This window comes from Corythoichthys intestinalis, chromosome 17, assembly GCF_030265065.1.
Source record: "Corythoichthys intestinalis isolate RoL2023-P3 chromosome 17, ASM3026506v1, whole genome shotgun sequence".
In the NCBI taxonomy this organism is placed as follows: Eukaryota; Metazoa; Chordata; class Actinopteri; order Syngnathiformes; family Syngnathidae; genus Corythoichthys; species Corythoichthys intestinalis.
In genome coordinates, this window is record NC_080411.1 from 42511472 (window position 1) to 42534441 (window position 22970).

The window sequence follows — 22970 nt, forward strand, 5'->3', positions numbered from 1 at the left end:
TTGTGATAACGGGGCCGCCACGATGGCTTTTTCCGTTGAAAATTCTTGTGAATAAATGCCTTAATGCCTGATTTTTTTTTTTTGTTTTTTACAGATATGGACGTAAAACAGTCTTGATTCATTGTTAAAAGCAAAAAGCCATGCAGGTAGCATTTAATTTACATAAATATTGTGAACTATGAGGCTAGTCTGTAAGGAAATTAGCAGGTGCCATATGTAAACGAAGAGCTTTTTCCGATGAAAATTCTCGTGAATAAATGCTTAAATCCCTGAACTCTTTATAGATATGGACGTAAAACAGTCTCAATTCTTGGTTAAAAGGGGAAACAAAAACAAAAAAACGGTGCAGGTAGCATTTATTTTACGTAAATACAGTGGTACCTCAACATACAATTGCTTCGACAGACGAGGTTTTCGACATCCGACGTAAAATTTGACTCATTATTTGTTTCTACATCCAACGACATGCTCGAAATACGACTATTTTTGACAACGCTGCAGTTTCTTTTTTTTTTTTGCCGCAAGACTGATGCATGGCTGATTTTCTTGTGAGAGAAATAAACACTGGATCCAAAAAGGTTAGTGCAGGTGGAGAAAAAAAAGAAAAGGTGACGCTTACCGTTGAAATGAAGATGTAAATGATAGCAAAATATAAGCATGGTGTGTGTATCCATGAGCTGCGTCGACAATAGGGCCGTAGAATGTCGATCTCGGCCGGCGGTCCTCCTCCGTTGGCCAGTTTTGTAAGTGAAGGTTACAATTGTTATAGTGGTAACATCCCCAAAGAAATCGTCGGCTTTGTCAGGTTTCAAATCATTTATTCCATCAACTTGTGCAACACAACGCCAGCATCAAAACAGAAAGTAAGTAAGCCGCGCTCTCTTGCTCACCATCACGTCAGCCCCGCGGTGCATTCATGTACAGCAAAAAAAGTCGGCCACATTAGAACCCGATTCGTTACATTATTACAGGTATTATTATTGTAATCATTATCATGATTTGTATTCATAATTTATTTGTTTTGCTCTTTGTAATCGCTATTTGCAACAGTAACAGCAGTATTTATTAAGAATTTAGTGTAGGTTTTTGGGCTGTGAAACGAATTAATGGAATTATAATGGATTCTTATGGCAAAATCCTGCTCGACATACGACCATTTTGGCTTACAAACAGGGTCCAGGAACGAATTAACTTCGTATGTAGAGGTACCACTGTATTGCAAACTATGAGGCTAGTCTGTAAGGAAATTAGCAGCCACCATATGTAAACAAAAAGCTTTTTCTGTTGAAAATTATTGTGAATAAATGCTTTAATCCATGAATTCTTTTTAGATATGAACGTAACACAGTCTCGATTCTTTGTTAAAAGAGCAAAAAACGGGGCAGTTTACATTTACTTTACGTAAATGTCAAAGAATGGTGCTGGTCCGTAGCGGTTAATTTCTCCCACTGATTTTTTTCACCACGTTTCAAAATGCATGCATGGTACGAAAATATAAGAATTACCTTGAATCCTCCAACAAATCACTCCTGAGACCATCCTCCCTGTTTGTATGTGGTACGGCTTTCGTAATTTTTCAACCTAAATCCGGCGTTGGATCGCTGCATGTGTTTGAGATAACTTCGACCGAGTTCGACTGTCTGAAGCGGAGTGTGGGAGGGTACGGCCCCCTCCATGAAGGCGTGGCGCAGTGAAGGTTGGATCTGACCCATCAATCATTGCAAAGTCTATGCCCTGAAAATCGGACAGAGTGACTGTGAGTGCTCTGGTTTTGAATGGACGAATGTTCGTTCGCCCCTCCCAGTCCAAATGGATTGGGCGTTGAGTGCTGTCAATGGCAGCCATAGAGTTAACTGAGACACTGTTATAAAGATTTTGGTAGTAACCTGTTTGTTCCTTATTATTTTTATTTTTCAAACATTTCTAAAACGATATCTCAATTCTTGGCATGAGCGTATCAATATCCTTTTAGGATGCAAAGTTTTACGATATATCACCATTTTGATATTTTGTCACACCCCTAGTTCAAACCCACCATTTGTCATTATTCATACTTGCATACTGCAGTTTTGACAGCCCTTGTGAACTTAACTTCCCCTGTTGGCATTGATTACATGCATTACCAAATCCTTATCAGTTGTAACAGCTCAATGGAAATTTACAATCTCCACAGCTAGTTTTTTTTTTTTTTTTTAAATATATTTCTTTACAGGCATTAGTTGTGTTTGGTGTAATTTGTTTGTATTATGTTGTTTGCCCATAATTTGACATTGAAACCGGCTAGACTGACAAGACAAGATTGACTGATTCGTCTCATGGCTAATGGGGAAGTTATTTTGGAGCCTAGCAACATGGTCACGCAAATGAGGAATAACCTAATCATACAATTCTATTAAGATATTACTTCAATCTGATAACTAGTGAAAATAACTCATCTGTTAATTTGTGAAAAAAATATTTGTCCAATTATTTTGACAGTCTGCAGGGCACATAGCAACTGTCCACGTGATTCTAAGAAATGTTTTAGGGAATAGGGATGTGGGAGGACTTTAGTACAGATTCCACAAGATGTTTCATATATAGAGATGTCCCGATCGCATTTGCACCTGAGTCAGAGTAACCTGATTTTGAGAATCTGCTGAGTTCCAATACGATACCGAAAAAAAAAGAAGTTATTTTTTGTTTTTACAAAAAGTTCCAAACATGTTCCAGTACTGTACTTTTTACAGTACTTCCTCTTCCGCTTTTTCTGGGAGTGTTGCGAATCATAAATCTGTATATTTTGGCAATTCCATTGCATTTCTGGATTATTTTATTACTTTTCAGCCTTTAGGAAGTAAAAAGAATATATATTAGGCCTGAACGATATTGGAAAAAAATTAACATTGCGACTTTTGGGCAGGGTTGTGATATATTGCGATATTACAGTGGTATGAAAAAGTATCTGAACTTTTTGGAATTTCTCACATTTCTGCATAAAATCACCATCACATGTGATCTGATCTTTGCCAAAATCCTCCAGATGTAAAAACTGTCTGCTTTAACTAAAACCACCCAAACATTTATAGGTTTTCATATTTTCATGATAAATAAGTGAACCCACTGCCTAAGGAGACTTAAAGAGCAATTGAAAGGAATTTTTACCAAACATTTTAAGTCAGATGTGTGCCCAATCTCTGATGTGTGGTTTAAAGCTGCCCTGTCCACTATAAAACACACAGCTGGTAAGAATTGTCTTGATGAGAAGCATTGTCTGATGTGGATCATGACTCTGTCAAGAGAGCTATCTGAAGACCTGCGATCAAGGATTGTTGATTTGTATAAAGCTGGGAAAGGATACGAAACCATCTCTAAAAGTCTGGATGTTCATCAATCGACAGTCAGAGAGGTTGTCTACAAATGGAGAGAGTTTGGAACTGTTGCTTCTCTCCCAAGGAGTCCGTCCACCAAAGTTAACGCCATGAGTGTCTGCTAAAGACTTACAGAAATCACTGGCACAGTCCAATATCTCTGTGCACACATCAACTATATGTAAAATTATGGCCATTAATGGTGTTCATGGGAGGACTCCACAGAGGAAGCCACTGCTGTCTTAAAAAAACATTGTTGCTCGTTTAATGTTCACAAAAAGGCATTTTGTGGACTGATGAAACCAAAGTTGAATTGTTTGGGAGTAACGCACAAAGTCATGTGTGGAGGAAAAATGTAAAAGGCCACCAACATCAACACCTCATCGTAAAGCATGGTAGAGGGAGCATCATGATTTGGGGCTGTTTTCCTACCTCAGGGCCTGGACAACTTAATCATTAATGGAAGAATGAATTCAAAAGTAAAAAAAAAAAAATCAGGATGTTTTGCAGGAAAAACTTAGGAAATGTGAGAAATTCCAAAATGTTCAGATACTTTTTCATACCATTGTATATTGCAATGTTAAAACCAGAAAACTAAGTTATCAGGTGAAAATTCATGTTTGGGATAGGCCTGAACAATATTGGAAGAAATTAACATTGCGATATACAGCATATTGCCAAGGCTCCACACTTACTTTTGGTTGCAGTGGTGCGCCTAAATTTTTTTCTGAAGGTGCACCAGCACAAAAACATTTTTCATTGCATTAACTATTAACGCTATGCTTTTAATCACTCTCAATAACATTTACATAATTCATATGAGTGAGTCCACTCAAGTTGACTCACTCTTTTACGCTCACGCTGCCAAGAGCCGTCTCTCACTTACACAATACATGAGTTCCCACAGCACATTTCAGACTGTGTAACAAGCTTAACGATGATTAACACATTTTGTGCCTTTGATCGTAGAGCTACTGAGGCTTTGCTGGCCCGATCAAAGTTAATTTTAAGTACCAAATGCCATTTGCACTGGTGATCTAGAAAAAGTTTGGTCGCACTGCTTAGCAGGAGGGAGTGTGAGCGGCTATACGAGCATGAAGCAGAAAAACAAATATATTTCTAAAATTAAAAATCCGATCCTTTTCACCCGATTTCTGATCACGTGGTCAGATCGGGACATCCCTAGTACAGCACTTCAGCAAGAGAGAGTGCTTGTGTTGTAAGTTTTCTGGATTTGTATGGGTGGTAACCCAACTAGTGTTTCATTATAAAACTTAAAACCTGTTTGAAATGGCAGAATCTAGTCATACATTATCAAAATACTGTCAAACTTTCGCCAATATCTAAATAAGAGTGTCTTGTTTCTTTTGCAGTGAAAACCAGAGATGTGATGAGACAGTTCAGTGATGTGTACAAGCAGCAGTACGCCGTCGCCCTCTTCAACAGCGTCCGTTACGAGTTAGAAGGAGGAAGCGGGCCACAATCACAATTACTACATCGAAAGGCAAGTTCGTGAATCTGTTTTGTCTGCCGAAAAAAATGCAGTTAACAGGTTTTTCCACAAATTTGTAGTAAAAACCACAGAGAAACCTTTTCACAACCAGGCTAATTAAAGGCTTTGCAGTTAAATACTGTTTTCCAACAACTCACTGGCCATAATTTGAAGTACTAACCTTTGTGTATGCTTACAGCTTCACATTTTACGGAAACTCTTCCTAATCCTTTAGTTTGCAGTACACTTTTAATGCTCATGGAATTTGTTAAATAAAAACTAAAAGTTTACTCAAACAATGTATCAAATATCCAAGGTCATCAGCGTCATCATCCATCAGTGGTTATATTTTTCCACTCACTGTTGTTGATAATGAAGATGAGCAAGCACGAACCTGTTGCCATGGGGTTAGTCAACAAAGACTTTTAGAACAATGTGGCAATCCATGAATGAATGAGGTCAGTATTTGAGCTTTGTGGGGCTGTCAATCATAACTACGGTGCGCCGTAAAAGCATTTGTCCCCTTCTGATGTTCACCTCTACTTACGACATCAAGTCATCAGCCAATCAAACGTGCGTTTGGGGAAAAAAACATGGACTGGCTCATTCAGCTAGTGATAAGGGGGTAGATGTAAGTCTGAAAATAATGAGAATAATTTACTTAATAATGGTAGGGTCAATTCTATCGTTACAACATATCGGAAGACAATCTAAATGACCTATATAACTGAACACATTATATAATGCAAATAAGGTTGAAAATAAGTTGGTGGGGACAATTTGAGCATCGTGAAAAGTTGGTAGTGTTTTGTCCCTACCATCCCTATGCAAACCTACGCCCTTGAGTCTCGTAACCCAAAAATTTCGTAAAAAGAGACATGTTTTAGCCCTAATCCATTCGAAGCACTACTGGTACGCCATATTAAATTTTAGAACTGGGGTAAAACCGTAATACGACAATAGCCAAACACATTGAAATTATTCCATATACAGTGGTATGAAAAAGTATCTGAACCTTTTGGAATTTCTCGCAATTCTGCATCAAAGCACCATCAAATTTGATCTGATCATTGTCAAAATCACACAGATGAAAAAACTGTGTCTGCTTTAACTAAAACCACCCAAACATTTTTGGCGTTCCTGTTTTAATGAGGATAGTATGCAAACAATGACAGAAGGGGGAAAATAAGTAAGTGAACCATCATATTTAATATTTTGTGGCCCTCCCTTTGGCAGCAATAATTTCAACCAAACACTTCCTGTAGCTATAGATCAGTCTGGCACATCGATCAGGACTAATCTTGGCCCATTCTTCTCGACAAAACAGCTGTAGTTCAGTCAGATTCCTGGGATGTCTGGCATGAATCGCTGTCTTTAGGTCATCCCACAGCATTTCAATGTTGTTCCTCACTATAATATGAAAACCTATAAATGTTTGAGTGGTTTTACTTAAAGCAGACACCGTTTTTACATCTGTGTGATTTTGAGAAAGGTCAGATCACATTTAATGGTGATTTTTTGCAGAAATGTGAGAAATTCCAAAAGGTTAAGATAATTTTTCATACCATTGTGCCTAACATCACTGTTAATTCCTGTAATGAAGTAGATAATAGAACATTAAAAAAAAAAAGAAATGTCTTACCTTTCGAGTGAGGAAATGTCCGCTTTCACGAGATCGATGGTGCCTGTCTCACTCTTCGTGACACAAAAATGCAAGAAGACCTATGCTCTAAGGTCCTACTAATGTAATGAAGCTTCTGTGGGCTTAAAGAAACTTTGTGAGACAAAAACACGAGGAACGTTGTGCTCATTTTGCTTAGATGTCGAACCACTGTAGCAACAATAACACCGTCGCGCCTGTGCACTTCATCATGCTGTGACACCCAAATTGAAACGTCATCAACAATAGGCCAATAGGAGAGCGGAATTCCATTACTAAGACAAAAACTTACAACCTTATGTTGGTCTAAACAGGGAGCAGCTGGATCAAGCCATGTTAGACGAGTTGTCATATTCACTGTTGCCACTAGAGGGCAGTGTATCCACCCAAATCAATAAAACTAAATGCAAACACTTTCAAAACAAACCAACCAAAATGCCACTCTAATTAAACGAATCCTCGAAGCAGCAAAATTTGATTCGAAGCTTTTTTCTAATCGAATTTCACAAGTTAATCGATTAATCGTTTCAGCACTACTTTCATGCAAGATAAACAGGCAAGCCTGATCCTTCCTGTGGCAGCAGCCTGCCTTCAAGCTGCTGTAGGATCCGACAGTGGGTCAGCAGCGGCCACAGTTGCAAACACAGGTGCCTGATCAAAATCCTTTTTTATCGGCTTTTTTTTTTTCCTGTTACTCGAAATTTTGTAATTTTGACATATCGGCCCGATATGTTGGCATCTATCCAGAGCCAATTAATTTCGTAAGTAGAGGTAGCACTGTAACTGTAGAGTTACCTGGGACCCTAACTAATGTGTATTACTGATACATTGATCTCTCGCTACTTTGCATTTCAAACTTTGCGCCCTCAGTCCATCGTGGATTTTTTGTCAATTTAAAAAAAAAAAAATACAGATGAGGCTTGGAAGCCGAAGCTTCATAGCACCACATGCGTTAATCATCGTTTAACTTGTTTAACAGTTGCTGTGGCAACTCATTGTGTGTAAGTGAGCAGCTTGAGCGGATTTGAGTGGACTCCCTCAATGAAGCATTTAAAGAAGGCAAGCATTTTTCCACTTTATTCTTGTTTAAAAATAATTCGGTGGGACGGTAACATGTTTAAAAGTTATCATAATTGTTACATTTGAAATGCTTGCAACTAAGGGTGTAACGGTACATGTAATAGTATTGAACCGTTTCGGTACGTGGTAGTCAGTTCGGAACGGACGCGTACCGAACGAGTTTCTGACGTAATATAACCCTTACTTTTCGAGGCTGTGACTCGATCGGGTTACAGTTTCTTTGTGTAGATTATATTTACTCCGTCTTCTCTACTATAATGAGGACCAACACAGTAGGACAGTCCAGAAATGTCAACGGCACGACAACGTGGCCGCCGCAAGAACGCAGTGAAACGCGGGCGTTAGAGTCAATCAGCCAATGCACACCAGTCGCAGTGCGGCCGCGTGTTAGATGCGTCCCAGAAGCAGCTCAACGCGACGCATGCGAAAAGAACGGCAGAGTTTATTATTTGACGCGAGATGCGGCCCTCCTGCGTCAACACTACTAGCTAGGATCGGGCCGGAAGTCACTCGTGTAATAATACGGTGGATTCAGTCGATTTTCAAACTAATATGCAATCGTAACCTACTTTTTGAGTCCATCAGATCTCTTGAGTGGTAGATCGGGGCACAGTTGACTTGTCTTTGTTGATTTACTGCTGTCTTCTCTGCTATAATAATAACCAACACGGCCCCGTGTTCTATACAAAACCCTCCTACCACAACAAAACAAGTAGGAACTAATATTCACATAGGAACTAAAGTTATACAACATAAAATATACAATATAAATAAATACTACATCACATTTGTAAAATATAAACACATAATATAATAAGTAATAGCCCATTTAAATAAAATTAATTGAAATGAGCTAAAACACCTGTAATTAAATAATAAGAATAATACACACATCCTGCTTACACAATTAAATTTATTCATTTCTGTGTGGCGCTTTAACTTGAGCAAATCCATCAATAAAGCTTTTGAAAACCGTTCATAAGAAGAAAAAAAAAGTTTCATTGAGGCATTTCATTTGTAAAATACATGTTAAAATCTTTGTCACTGGGATTGCTTTTCTCTTTAGCACAGGACTTCTTCTTCTTTCTTTCAGAAAGAAAGCTGACCAATACGCGGGGTCTGAAAGGCAAATTGTTTTTGGATTATCTTTAAATACCCGCTACTTTTTGAGCAGAATTCTAGCTTTGTATAGGCTAATGTTCCTATTGTTAAAAGCACAAAAGTGTGTGATAAACAACTAGCACATTTATATTTTGCATTTTGTTTTTTTTAATGTACCAAAAATTAACCGAACCAAACCGTGACCTCAAAACCGAGGTACGTACCGAACCGAGATTTTTGTGTACCGTTACACCCCTACTTACAACCATTTAATCTGAATAAATACATTGAACACACACATCCCCCAAACTTTTGGGGGGGGGGGTTCACGTCAGTATTGTCATAAGCTGTTGTGTAGTTGAGGTGACAAACGGAAACGGTTCAATAACGCTTTATAATTTAAAAAAAAAAAAAAATTGGGGGGGGTTGCTAATTTGCAGTTTTTCCCTTAGCCATGAACCGTGAAAAATGAGGGATTACTGTATTACTCATTTCAATTTTTTTTTAATTTTTATTTTTTTAAATATTGTATTAAATTTTTTAATTTATTTATAATTATAGAAAACTTTTAACCCATTCTTGTTGGATAAAATGCTCATAATTTAGTGACCGATTTCTCATTTTAACAGACCTATACAGTACAGAGCTGTACAGTATATCTTAAGCCATCATTTTGGTATGCTTTTCAAGCAATAGAAAGTACAGTACATTTCACACATGATCAGAGTAGTTGGAATTCCATAGTGGTGCTTCACCTCCCCTTATCTTATAATGTGAAGGACAGCTGTGTGTCCCTGTGACACAAGATGCATAAAAAATGCTAAATAATATATGTTGTGCACGTAATAAACTTGATTATTTTATTTTTTTAAAAATTCAAAAGAAACTAGTTAATCCCACCAGTCACCACCAAAAGGGTTTATGGACTTTTTTGTACACAATATATAACAACCAATATGCATGATGGGTTGTAGAAGAATTGACTTTGGAAAACAATATAGTTTGATTAGAAAAAAATAAATAAATAAATAAATTTTAAAAAACTAGTTACCGCTGCCAGTTTTTAATGCATATAACTTTCTCCAAGACCATGGAGTAAAAACTTTTGGATGATAACATATTTGTTTTCCTCAATGACTTATAAAACTGAAAATATTTTATTCCCAGGACCCTTTGGCTGGCCGTTCAATCTTTTCCGGGAATTTGTTCCAGTACCTTGAGGAGAATCGCAAGTGGAGAAACCGCTTTGTTTCAGTGCCGAACAACTACAACATCAACCTCTATGAGAGTAAAACTGTGGGTTCACTTCACCTACAATTTCACCTAATTTTAAGTTGGCTATTACAACAATTCATTGTTTCTTCTTTTTAATTTCAACAGGCACATGAGCGGAGTCTGCATCCCAAAGTAACTATCAACTGTGCCGGCTACAAGGCCCTGACCTCCATTGAAGACTATATTGAATTGATTAACAACAGTCTCCCAGGTAGTAGACTGACAACACTTTCTCATCACTGACATCATACAGTCTTTGTGCTTTTATAGTGTATATGGACTAAATCATTAACCAAACAGTGAATGGGTATGTTAACATGGACAAAATTTCTTAAATCCAATCAGCGTTTCGATTAAAATTGTGGTTGGATGCACTGTGTCAGTGGCGCGGGAAGTAGGGTGCCAAGTTTGCTGCAGCACCACCTGGTGTTGGGGAGGGAAAAAAAGTGTTTTGGTAGATTCTTTTTTTTGTTAGAAATAAGTGAACAAATAAAACATATTAAAACAATAGCGTATATAACTGGGGATTAAATATACAGGTAGTCCCCAGGTTACGACGTACCCGACTTACGTGATTTTGACTTTCTGACTCCGGAGTCTCGTTTTTTTTTTTATTTACTTTATTTTTTGATAACGTAGACTTTAGTTTTGTGATGCATGCTTTTATCTTAGCGCAGGAAGCATAAAGCAGGATGCATTCGTAATTATCAATGTGGTAAGGTTCATCTTTCCCACAGCATGTGAAGGCAGCATGACCAAATAAACTGGGAAAAATAAAAGAACGTTAGCGTTATTTCATGTATTTATACCGTTTTTCTACCATCAAGTCTTTCAACATTTTAAAGATCTTTTAATATCTCCAACAACGTGTTCGTCTCATATACAGACCAATTTTGTCTTGTGCAAGTTGTGTCTACCCTGTCGTCCGCTCGCACTGCTTTTACTAGCTTCCGGGAATAACAGAAGCGCATATATTGACGTCACAGGTCATGATGCACGATAATGCATTTTTTAACCAATACACATAACCAATCATTTCTTCCTCCTCCTAGCCAATAAACGATAATGTTAAATGTTAAATAAAGCAATAATTCTAGTAAAAGGTATCTATACAATTTTAAATTATGCACAAGAGTTAATGTTACTGTGCAAAAATAGAATTTATTGCTACTTTTTCCACATCAAATGTGAATAAATACAGTAGTATGAAAAAGTATCTGAACCTTTTGGAATTTCTGATATGTCTGCATAAAATTACCATCAAATTTGATCTGATCTTTGTCAAAATCACACAGATGAAAATACAGTGTCTGCTTTAACTAAAACCACCCAAACATTTATAGGCTTTCATATTTTAATGAGTATAGCATGCAAACAAAGACAGAAGGGGGCAAAATGTAAGGGAACCCTCTGCCTAAGGAGACTTAAATAGCAATTGAAACCAATTTTTTACCAAACATTTTAAGTCAGGTATGTGCGCAATCACTGATGAGTGCTTTAAAGCTGCCTTGCCCACTATAAAACGCACACCTGGTAAGAAATGCCTCTATGAGAAGCATTGTCTGATGTGCATCGTGGCTCGGTCAATAGAGCTGTCTGAAGACCTGCGATCAAGGATTGTTGATTTGTGCAGTATAAAGCTGGGAAAGGATACAAAACCATCTCTAAAAGTCTGGATGTTCATCAATCGACACTCAGAGAAGTTGTCTAAAAATAGAGAGAGTTCAGCACTTCTTGGTTTGGTTACTTCTCTCCCAAGGAGTGGCCGTCCAACAAAGATGACGCCAAGAGTTCAATGCAGAATACTCAGAGAGGTAAAAAAGAACCCTAGAGTGTTTGCTTAAGACTTACAGAAGTCACTGGCACAGTCCAATATCTCAGTGCACACATCAACTATATGGGGGGCCGTTTACATGTTGACTCTCCGAGAAGACGAAAAATTTCATGTTTGCATTTATATGGTTCCGTCTCCATTCGAACAATGTCGCGATTCTGCATGAAAACGATGTAGTATTTAGAGGTGTGCAAAATTTCCGATTCTTAGATTATTCGCGATTCGGCCGTGGAAGATTCGAGAACGATTCACAAACATCCAAATTCCGATTATTGAAATATGCCAAGTAAAGCAGAAGTATGACACACTCAGCGCGCCGCGCGGTCTTTGGTACGCAATTAGGGACGGAGCGAGAGTAACTTCTCATTACCCGGCCCCTCGGGTAACGCCAATGCTCAACTCACGGCTCTAGCTCAACTCATGCCACGAGATAAAAAAAAAAAAAACATTCCTGACTGCTGCCGAAAAGCTGCTACAAGCCACATTATGTTACGGTAGATATCATTTATATAGGACTAGATGCATTATAGCTTCGGTATCGTTACCAGCAAATCTACAAAAAACTAGATGCGGGCGTTAGTAACGGCCGCCATCTTAAAGCAGTACACTTCCCTGCAAGGCTGTTGTTGCGAACCTTCCAAGCGAACCTAATTAACTTTTTATTTAAAATACTCCTAAATCGGTAAAATATTGACTTGAATCTATCTTTAAAATAGTTTTAAAACTTTTACATGTTGAAAGTAGACAAAAGAGAAATTATGGAATAACAGGAGCAATTTTAACAACTTTAACGGTTGATTCACAACATTAATTGAAAGTAGTTTAAAGCTGCTGATATAGAATGGGGACTGGAGTTTTTTATTTACTGTTATTTTTGTATATTTGTTTACTGGTATATGTTAACTTGATACTGAAATAGTAGTTTGGTTTAGCCTGAGAGGATTTTTGAACAATTTTGGAACTAATGTACAAAACAAATTTAAAAGAAAAAAAAAAAAAAAAAAAGGAGTGGGGTGCATCAATAATCGTTTTATAATCGAATCGGAGCCTCTGAATCGTAATCGTAATCGAATCGTTAGGTGCCCAAAGATTCCCAGCTCTAGTAGTATTCATGCCAGGCCCTAGGGGGCAGTGCAGATTTACAAGGCGACAGCGAATGATGTAGGGCTGTCCCAAACGACTAATTTTCTCCCGATTAGTCAGCCGACTATTTTTACGATTAGTCGACTAATCTAATAATTTAAAAATATATATATATTTTTTGTTTTTGTTTACTAATTTAGCAATGAAATTTTTGTTGACGCTTATCAATTCACAAAAAACATATTGGAACACTTAAATTATTTATTAAAGTACAAATAAACATGTAAATAACAATAATAAATCACAAATAAACAATGAGTTCAAATGCTGATAGAATTAACTAGTGTAGCATCCCGATTGAAAAGGTGGTCTCTTAAACTGATGGTTTACAACTTTTATTCCATCCTTGATGTAATCACACTGTAAGAGCTACGGTGCACACAAATAAAACAACACAATTAGAAATTAACAAAAACTTTTCACCTTTTTCCTTTTAAACCTTATTTATATATCAATGAATTGCCTTTACCTTAATTTATTACCTTATCATTGACAATCTCTCCCTTGAGTGCAATCACTGTATATACTGTATATATTTATGACCTTTTAACCTTATGTAATTTTCTATACCATAAAATAAACCATAACATGAAATAAACCTTTCAGTTAGCATTAAGGACAATACTAATAGCACTTATAGGCCCATTGTCAATGAAACATTATTATTCAGTTAGGCGACAGCACCCTCTGGTGTACAAAAAATGGAGAGAAAAAAAATACAAACCGGGTGACGGCGGTTGAGGTGTTTACTATTCACGGCCGACGTGCAGCCAAGCTTGGCATTGAAGAGACAGAACAGAACAGTGTACCCTCCGTTATTTCTTTGAAATAAGTCAATGTTTTGGACACTCTGGTGCGCTTTTTTGGCTTTGTGCCGCTTTCCCCGCTTGCATACAGAGCATCCGACATTCTGAACTTTCCACTGATATATATATTTTTTAACCCTTCATTAACCGTCGATGGGACGTTGTGCTCGTCGACGGATTTACGTCATCGATGACGTCGACTATGTCGACTATTCGGGACAGCTCTAGAATGATGCACTTTGACCTCCTCAGCCCGGAAGACAACATGCCCGCCCACTCCAAGCAATGGCATTTTCTTTTGTTCAAAAAGGCACAAAAATGGAAAGATTCAACCAATTTAAATTTTAAAAAATATAAAAACAGTAAATTAAAGCCGACATTCTGCCATATTTGCTGTTTGTAATGTTTAATAGCACCGGGTGCTGACGTTATCGGCGTGTCCTGCGCCGCGGGAGCTTTTGATATGCTTGCGGAGCAAGCCCCCCTCAAGTCCCCGAGATCGAATTCTTCCACTTTGGAGGCAGGATTCCAAGGTTTGCGTCTTTGCTTTCTGTCTTCGCCGACACCATACGAACGCGAGGCCGCTCCGCAACACAGTCATTGCGTCTTCATGTCGCAGAGTCGCCATGTAAACTGCTTCTATATGTAAAACTATGGCCAAGAATGGTGTTCATTGGAGGACTCCACGGAGGAAGCCACTGCTGTCTAAAAAAAACATTGTTGCTTGTTTAATGTTTGTAAAAAAGCACTTGGACATTCCACAGAAGTTTGGGCAAAATATTTTGTGGACTGATGAAACCAAAATTGAATTGTTTGGGCGTAACACACAACGTCATTTGTGGAGGAAAAATGGAACAGCTCACCAACATCAACACCTCATCCCCACCGTGAAGCATGGTGGAGGGAGCATCATGATTTGGAGCTGTTTCCCTGCCGCAGGGCCTGGACAACTTGCAATCATTAATGGAAGAATGAATTTAAACGTTTATCAGGATGTTTTGCTGGAAAACCCGAGGCCATATGTCAGATAGTTGAAGCTAAGCGGTGGATGGATGCTGCAACAAGACAATGATCCAAAACATAGAAGTAAATCAACTTCAGAATGGTTTCAGAAGAACAAAATACATGTTCTGGAGTGGCCAAGTCAAAGTCCAGACTTGAACCCCATTGAGATGCTGTGGCATGACCTAAAGACAGCAATTCATGCCAGACATCCCAGGAATCTGACTAAACTACAGCAGTTTTGTAGAGAAGAATGGGCTAGGATTAGTCCTGATCGATGTGTAAGACTGATCTACATCTACACAAAGCGTCTGGTTGAAGTTACTGCTGCCAAAGGTGGGGGGCACAAAATATTAAATGGTATGGTTCACTTACGTATTTTTCCCTTCTGTCATTGTTTGCATACTATCCTCATTAAAATATGAAAACCTGTAAACGTTTGGGTGGTTATAGTTAAAGCAGGCACTGTTTTTTCATCTGTGTGATTTTGATAAACATCAAATCACGTTTGATGATTTTATGCAAAATGTGAGAAATTCTAAAAGGTTCAGATACTTTTTCATACCACTGTAGTATATTTCAACATCTAAACAATGCATATTAATAATACTTAAAAAGTAAATACTTAACTGCACAGAAATGCCTTTTGGAGGGGATGAGGCACCGGCGCAGAAATGGACAAAACTGCATCGATTGCGCACATTCGGAGGTTAAATCAAGTATAAAATTATCGGATTGTATTGTCGGTTGATTTTTTTTTATGTGTGTGTTAATTATTGGTGTAACGTCATAATTTCCATAATCGGCCGATTACTTTAGGTAACCGGTATTATCGTACATCTTTAGTCACAGGTAAGGACGGTTTGTTCCAAAATTTTGGAATAAACTGTTTTCATGCGCACCAATTGGATTATCAATCGGCATAAACCAACCCTGTCGCTCGGAATAAAATCTTGACCAAAATGGCCTGGATCGGTTTCGAACATTCCGAATGGTGTGTGTACATAAAGCATTTTTATTCTGACCAGGCCTTTAATCCGAATAAAAGTGTCCATGTAAACATACCCAATGAATATTAGTGACAATTTTCTAAATTGTTCTATCACGTACTTTCCTTTAGATGTCAAAGCCAAATTGGGCAGCAGTCCTTTTATCAGGTGTGCAACTCCGTTCCCCCTCATCCTCTGGCACCCGTATGCCCGCCACCATTACTTTTGTGTGATGACCGAAAAGGAGCAGCAGAAATGGCACGCCGTCCTTCAAGACTGTATCCGGCACTGTAACAATGGTAAGAAATATGCTTATTAAAAGTGATTAACAGATAGAAAAAGGGAGGGAAAAAATGTGGCTTTGGTCTTTTTATACAGTATATTATCGGCATCTGTGAGATATTGGCTTACTGTATGTAGCAAGGGCATAACTTTGGTCTCAACATTGGTTGGGACAATATTACAGCATAACCTGCATGTACACTTTTTGCTGGGGAATGAGACATTAGTAAGACCAAACAGATTGGGTGAACAGGGGTTAAGGCTACATTTCTCACAAATATGAACCTAATTAATTGATAGGCTAAATGATCAATGCAAAATATACAGTATCTTTATGGACTTATGTGTATTGGTTTAGGTCAGTACTTCTCAAATGGTGGGGCGCGCCCCCCCAGGGGGGCGCAGAGCGATGCCAGGGGGGGCGCGAGTGACCTCGGGGAACATGCTTTTTTTTTTTTTTTTTTGCCGTACTAGAATAAAGTGTACTTGCACATCCACTCCGTGGGTGGCAGTGGCGCTCTCATTTTCAAAGTGCGTGCAGTATTTTTGAAGTAAGCAAGAGCACACGGAAGAGACTCATGCAGAGCTGGACTCACGCAGCGACCCAATGTCTTCTTCGGTTCTCACGTGTCCGGCCGAGAAGTGCCGTTTTCGGCTTGGGATCGTCACGACCACCGCCCTCACCTACGGTTCTCCCTCGGCCGCCGAGAATGCGCTTTTTTCGGGCCGTTTGCCTTTGACTTTTAATATAGTGGGAAATGAGGAAGACCACTGTTTACTGAGTCTAAAAATGATTATAGCGGAGAAGCCAAATCAGTTAAGACGCCACTTAAAAACAGACCTCAATCTCATTGATAAACCGCTTGATTGTTTTTCAGCGAAAATGTGCCGAATATTGCCAATTGTCACAATCGTCCCGCTTTGTCAGTGTTATATCAGTAAACCAGTGAGCACTGTGGTGAATCAGCGAAAATAAAAACTTTCCTTCTGTCCAAAGACTTTTTTTTCCCCCCTTCTATTCAGTCTTGTTTTTTTTCGGTCAATTTTTTTGGCATGTTGTCCTGAAGAGTAAATGTTTCTAATCAATTTGAATTTGTTATTATTTACTGATTTTATTACATTTTATTTTTCAGTATCAAATGGTCAAAAATGTACCTTGAGTGTATTTTTACAGTTTGGATGTGACTTTTTTTTTTTTTTTTTTTTTTTTTTTTCAACTTCAGGCAAATTGATGCGCGTTAAGTCTTTTCTGTTACAAGCAACACAATGTTAAAAAAAGTTATACTTTATTATAAGTTGATCTGTTACTTTTTTTCTTTAATAGAAAAAAAAGGACACAATGTTAGGCTGAGGCGTACTTATAATAGTAATATAGACGAATGATACTATTTACAGTGGCGGCAGAGAGTTGGGGGGGGGGGTGCGAAACATTTACGTCTTCCTTGGGGGGGCGTAACAGAAAATAATTGAGAAGCACTGGTTTAGGTGATACACCGTTCGATTCAAACCTTTGTTTTCAAAAACTACTAAACATTTTGAAAATTTCTATAATAAATGTCTGGATTTTCTTAGCAAATTTAAATTGCAGTATTTGGACATAAATTATATTAACATACACAATAAATACAAACTTGTTAATCATCTCTTAACTATCCAGGAATGCAAAAAATAAACATTTGTCTTAAGACCAGTCAACATTGTCTGTCTACATATATATAACTGAAAAAACCTCTTAGTCACGGAATAACAAATATAAATAAAAATGCAGCGTTCCTTCAGGTAAAACACTACTGCTGCTTCCAGGCACAGCGAAACTCAACAAAAAAATGAAAGCTCCTATGGGCTGATTTAAGAGCACATAAATAAAATAAAAATGAAAATTGGAGAGAACCTCGGTTCACTACATTTCTCACAGTTTAATTAACGTTAACAGTAGAAAACACATACAGGAGGACACTTCTCACTAAGTAGCTTCCTACTCGAGCTTTGCAAGTTAGCAAGTTCACATAGTTTAATGTTATGTAATATAGTTTAATGTATGTAACTCTGATGCAGGTCGGACTTTCAGTAGCAAAATTAGTGGTGTTCCCCACCTCCACAATATTGACGTCTTTTTACATTACTTACAGTGGCTGCTGCTGGTCCCAAAAAAACTTTTAATATCCCTCCTCTTCGAAAGGGGCGGAGGAGGCAACATGTTGTCTATCGGAGCTGTGTGCGTGTGTATGGGTCAAGTCATTAGCCAATGAAACGGGCATTTAAGAAGGTGAAAATGGACTGGCGCATTTAGTAAGTGAAAAGGGGTCAATGTAAGTCTGAAAATAATGATTATAATAATAGTAGGGTCAATTCTATTCCTGCAACATATGGGAATACAATATAAATTACCTATATAACTGAAGGCATTATATAATGCAAATAAGGTTGCTTAAAAGTTTGTTTGGACAATATGAGCATTCTGAAAAGTTGGTGGTGTTATGTCCAGGGGTAAAAGTGGGCCAGAATGGGCCAGAACGCTGTTCTGACAAGAAGTTTGGCGCCGCAACAGGGTGGAACGGTGCTTTGATCCCGAAAATATGACGGCAACTGTCTAAACTCCATGCTAAAAACAACCTGCCTGGCTGACATACAGGCATCTCCAAGAAAAAAACAGTCTACTAACGTCAGATTTACATACACAAGTGTTAACAACAAGCATAATCAAATGCTTGTGCAGCGTCATCCGTATCCACCGATATTTATTATTTATTTATTCCACGGACAGCACGGAGTTCTCCCAGCGTGTGTCTGATGTGTCGTGTCGATGTGTCGTGTCGATGTGTGCATGCGCTCAGCTAACCACTCTCCCTGGCTGGGACTCCAGTTGCCGGGTCATTTGGCTGACATACTGACATGTGATCAGCATGGATAGTTAGCTCTGATTGATTTAAATGCACATGCTTTCTGGGACACAAAAAAAAAAAAGAACAAGCTTGTTGAACTAATGTGATTTAAAAAAGGGCAATGCAATGAAAATTTGATTAGATCTTTAAGAGAAAGGAAAGAGTTATTTTAATGTTTTTTTTTCTCTGATGGGGAGGTTCAGAACTTTTTAACCCTATAATACCTGACCCCAGAAATAATATACAGAAAATTCTGTTTTGTTTTTGTTTTGTTTTTTTTTCAATTTGAAAGCTTTATGTGGTCCTTAAAAGTAGCAACAAAAATTTAACATTTTTTTAAATGAATTTGTATGTATATGTTCTCTAATTTGTATCATACATGAAGCGTTACATGCAGTTCTTGTGGTAAAACAAATACAGTATAACTAAAGTGAGATTGAACACAATAAGGTTTGAAACATGTTTATTTTTTACTGCAATGAGGTCCAGAAATGCTTGCCTCAAATGTGATACATTTGGCATTATAGTTTATGCGCACTTTGGACTTATTTTTGTTCATTTACCTATGGTAGTCTACTTATTGCCTTATAATATAAAAAAAAGTCAGTTTGTGTTATCTTCAAAATATATTCCATTTCACTGTGAATCATCTAAGTCATTTGTACTTATTTTGTTCATTTATGTTACGTCAAAATATAATTTTCAATGAAAATCAGTTTCTCATGTACAGGTATGCCTTGTTACTGTCAGTGTAATGCAGTAGCTTGATGCAAGTGTAAAACCTGTTTTTTTTTTTTTTTGTTTTTTTTTTGGGGGTGGTTGCATTTCTGTGGTTTTCGAATGTTTTAACCCCCCACCCAAAAAAATACATCTGGCTCCTTTTTTGACCTTTTTTGTTAGGGAGTTCCGGTAAGAAATTCTAGCCACTATCACCCCTGGTTATGTCCCTATCATCCTATGCAAATCTGCACTCTTGGTCCGTAGTTGCTGTCAGGGTCTCTTTAAGTGGACAGAATTTTCCTGGTTTTGATTGTCAAAGCTGTTTTCCTGTCATTTAAGTTGTTAGTGACAGCAGCAGAATTTTTCTTTTGAACAAGACTCACCTGTGGGGCCTCAAACAAGCAAATTACGAAGTTTTCTTGCTGCCTGAGGTGATAGTCAAAATGATGAGTTTGTACAGTCATCTCTTCATCATCATTGGTGACAAGCACTAGGAATTTTGTGTAGACTCACAATTGCATTTGCACTACTCAGAATAATCATTCAAACTTAAAAAAGGGAAAAAATAAGTACAAAGAAAGTGTTGTGGGTTTTAGTCTTAGTTGTGTGACTGAAATGATTGATAGAACCATGAGAGATTTGTGTCTGGATCTTACACTGGCAATTTTTCCACAATATTTGTAATATTCTATGTAGGTAACAGAGTTGTGAAAGAGGCTAATGTTGCTCCCACTTTAACGTCCTAACAAAATTTGAAAACAAAGTTAGGTGATGTCCTAGCTCAACCTTGGTAAAAGCGCCCTTTGTGCTGTTGTTTCGGATTGGATAAAGTGGTTTACAATCAGTTAATGGGACATGCTCGGCTAAAAAGGAATCTCAAGCTGGCTGTCTCATTGTTGTCGTAAAAAGAAGTTCAATGGAGGCGTCTAGCCTCAGAGCCATAACTTTTGTGGAAATGTCCAGCGGTGGAAAAAAAGAAGTGAAAAGAGTGCACACAATGGGGTACTGAGGTTGTTTTTTTTTTTTTTTTTAATCACGTAATGCCATGAATCATCAGCTGGACATCAGTGAAGAGACTCAGGTCATCTGAAGTTCAAAATACTTACACAGCATTTCATTAATTACAATAAAGGTATTTTAGAGTATGTAAATCTAACTATGATGCTCTGTTATAAATCATTGTTTGGAATCTATAGAATTTAGAAAAGAATGCATCTTAGTTTCAGAAAGTGGACTTGCAATGTAAGTAGTCAAATTTAATTTCATTGATTCTCTTTATTGCTGGTATTACGGAGCCACTTAACCCTTAAAACTGAATTTCCTGCTTCTTTCCTTGACTGTTTCCTTACATAACAATTTGGACTCTTCATTGGAATTTGTTTCCTCTGGCACACTCGCTTGGTTTACTGGGGAGAAAGTAAACACTGATAGTCCTCTTTACCATTGTTATGTGTTCGCAAGAGTTATGTGAAACCTGTATATTTGGCCGCTAGTCCAAAGACCCGCCTCTTTACACACATAAGCCAATCACTTTAGGGCTAGGGGATGTGAATCTAAAAGAGAACCCTTCACCTTACCCCCCTTTAAAATGTTTTTTTTTCCTCTTCTTCAAAGTGTATCTATAGTGTTAATATTAAAAAATCTTACATACTCAAGGGTGTATGTTTGCATAGGGACGGTAGGGACACTACCAAACTTTTCAGGATGCTCAAATTGTCCCCACCAACTTTTAAGCAACCCTATTTGCATTACATAATGAACTCAGTTCTATAGGTATTTAGATTGTGTTCCCATATGTTTTAAGGATAGAATTCACTCTTCCATTATTAAGTGAATTATTTTCATTATGTTAAGACTTACATTTAGCGTTTTTCACTTGCCTAATGTGCCGGTACATTTTTCCCCCTCAAACAGACGAATGATAGGCTGATGACTTGCATTTATTTAAAATGTATTTATTTATTTTCTACATTATTTATTTAAAAATATATTTTCAGATAATCCTACATTAATCATAGTCTAGGTTAAAAGTTTTCATTTTTTGTTGTGTTTAGCTGTGCTTGTGGACAAAAGCAGTTGTGTTTTACCTGAAGGAAGGCTCCATTTTTATTAGGGCCCGAGCACCAAGTGATGCGAGAGCCCTATTGCAATGCAAATGATTATCATTATTATTCTTTAGTACGGGCAAATGACAAAATTTGGAGGCCTGAACATGCTCAAAAACGCACCAAAATTTGCAGATACATACGGCTTGGTGTTAATTTTGGTCATTTTACAACCTTACGAAAAACTGTTTTTAAAAAAAAAAAAAAAAATGGCTCAGCATCGCCCCCTTGATTTTTTCAAAAAGGCCTCTCCTATTAGTTTTTTTTTTTTTTCAGTAGTGAGCGGATGAAAATTGGGGAGTCGATACCTTGTGCAAAACTGTACCAAAAAGTCTCTTGGACCCATATCCCAATCTCAACAGGAAAGCTCAGTAGCGCCTCTTTTTTTGTAGGAGCCTCTTCAATAAGGGTGTTTTCACCTTGCTGTGTGAATGTATTTCTCATCTAAGTACCGTGCTTATAGTCCAGTGCGGCTTATTTGTTGATTTATTGGGGTTAATAGGCAACACTTTGTTTGACAGTGGCGTCGTAACACTGCCTTAAGACTCGCATGATTATGACAGTTCACTATCAAGTAATCAGGAAAGTAACTAGATTACTTTTTTGAGGCATAATCAGTAATTAAATTACTTTTCAAGTAATCTGTGACAACACTTCTTCTGAGTTGCGCCAAATTGAGAGGCCTACTTTTTGTTATACATTGACAACTTTTTTTTTTTTTTTTTGTTATATTGAATTCCTTTAGACAGACAATGTTGAGTAGTCTTAAAACAAAGATTTACTTTTTTTGCATTCCAGTATAGTTAAGAGATTATTAACGAGTGTGTATTTATTGTGTATGTTTATATAATTTGTTATGTTCAAATTTTCATCAATTTGAATTTGTCTGTAAAATCCAGGCATTTATTCTAGATGTTTTAGAAATGTTTCTGTAGTAGTTTTTGAAAACAAAGGTTTGAATTAGGGCTGCAGCTATCAAATATTTTAGTAATCGAGTAATCGACTGAAAATTCTATCGATTAATCAAGTAATCGGATAAAACATTTTTTTAGGTAAAATTAGGTAAAGAGCAATTATAAATTTACATGAGGAAAAATAGACATTTAATCCAATATTGAACCATTTTCAGTCAATCAATGTCTTTATTTTCGATGTACATTGTTGAAAACGGCCAACAATTGCATCTCAGATGTGACTAGAAAAAAAAAAATTCACTGCTTTCACTCAAAAAACTTCTAGATCTTATAAA

The 22970-nt window shown here is 37.4% G+C and overlaps 1 protein-coding gene across 1 annotated transcript in view; it reads left to right on the forward strand.

The window, feature by feature from the left end:
• The window catches only part of niban2a (niban apoptosis regulator 2a), a 94788-nt gene that overhangs the window by 17577 nt on the left and 54241 nt on the right, over positions 1-22970 (forward strand). Inside the window, exons 2-5 of the mRNA XM_057818283.1 lie at positions 4724-4854; positions 9851-9979; positions 10064-10169; positions 15864-16031. Of these exons, the coding sequence (XP_057674266.1) occupies positions 4724-4854; positions 9851-9979; positions 10064-10169; positions 15864-16031 (534 nt within the window). The remainder of the gene's footprint in view (positions 1-4723; positions 4855-9850; positions 9980-10063; positions 10170-15863; positions 16032-22970) is intronic.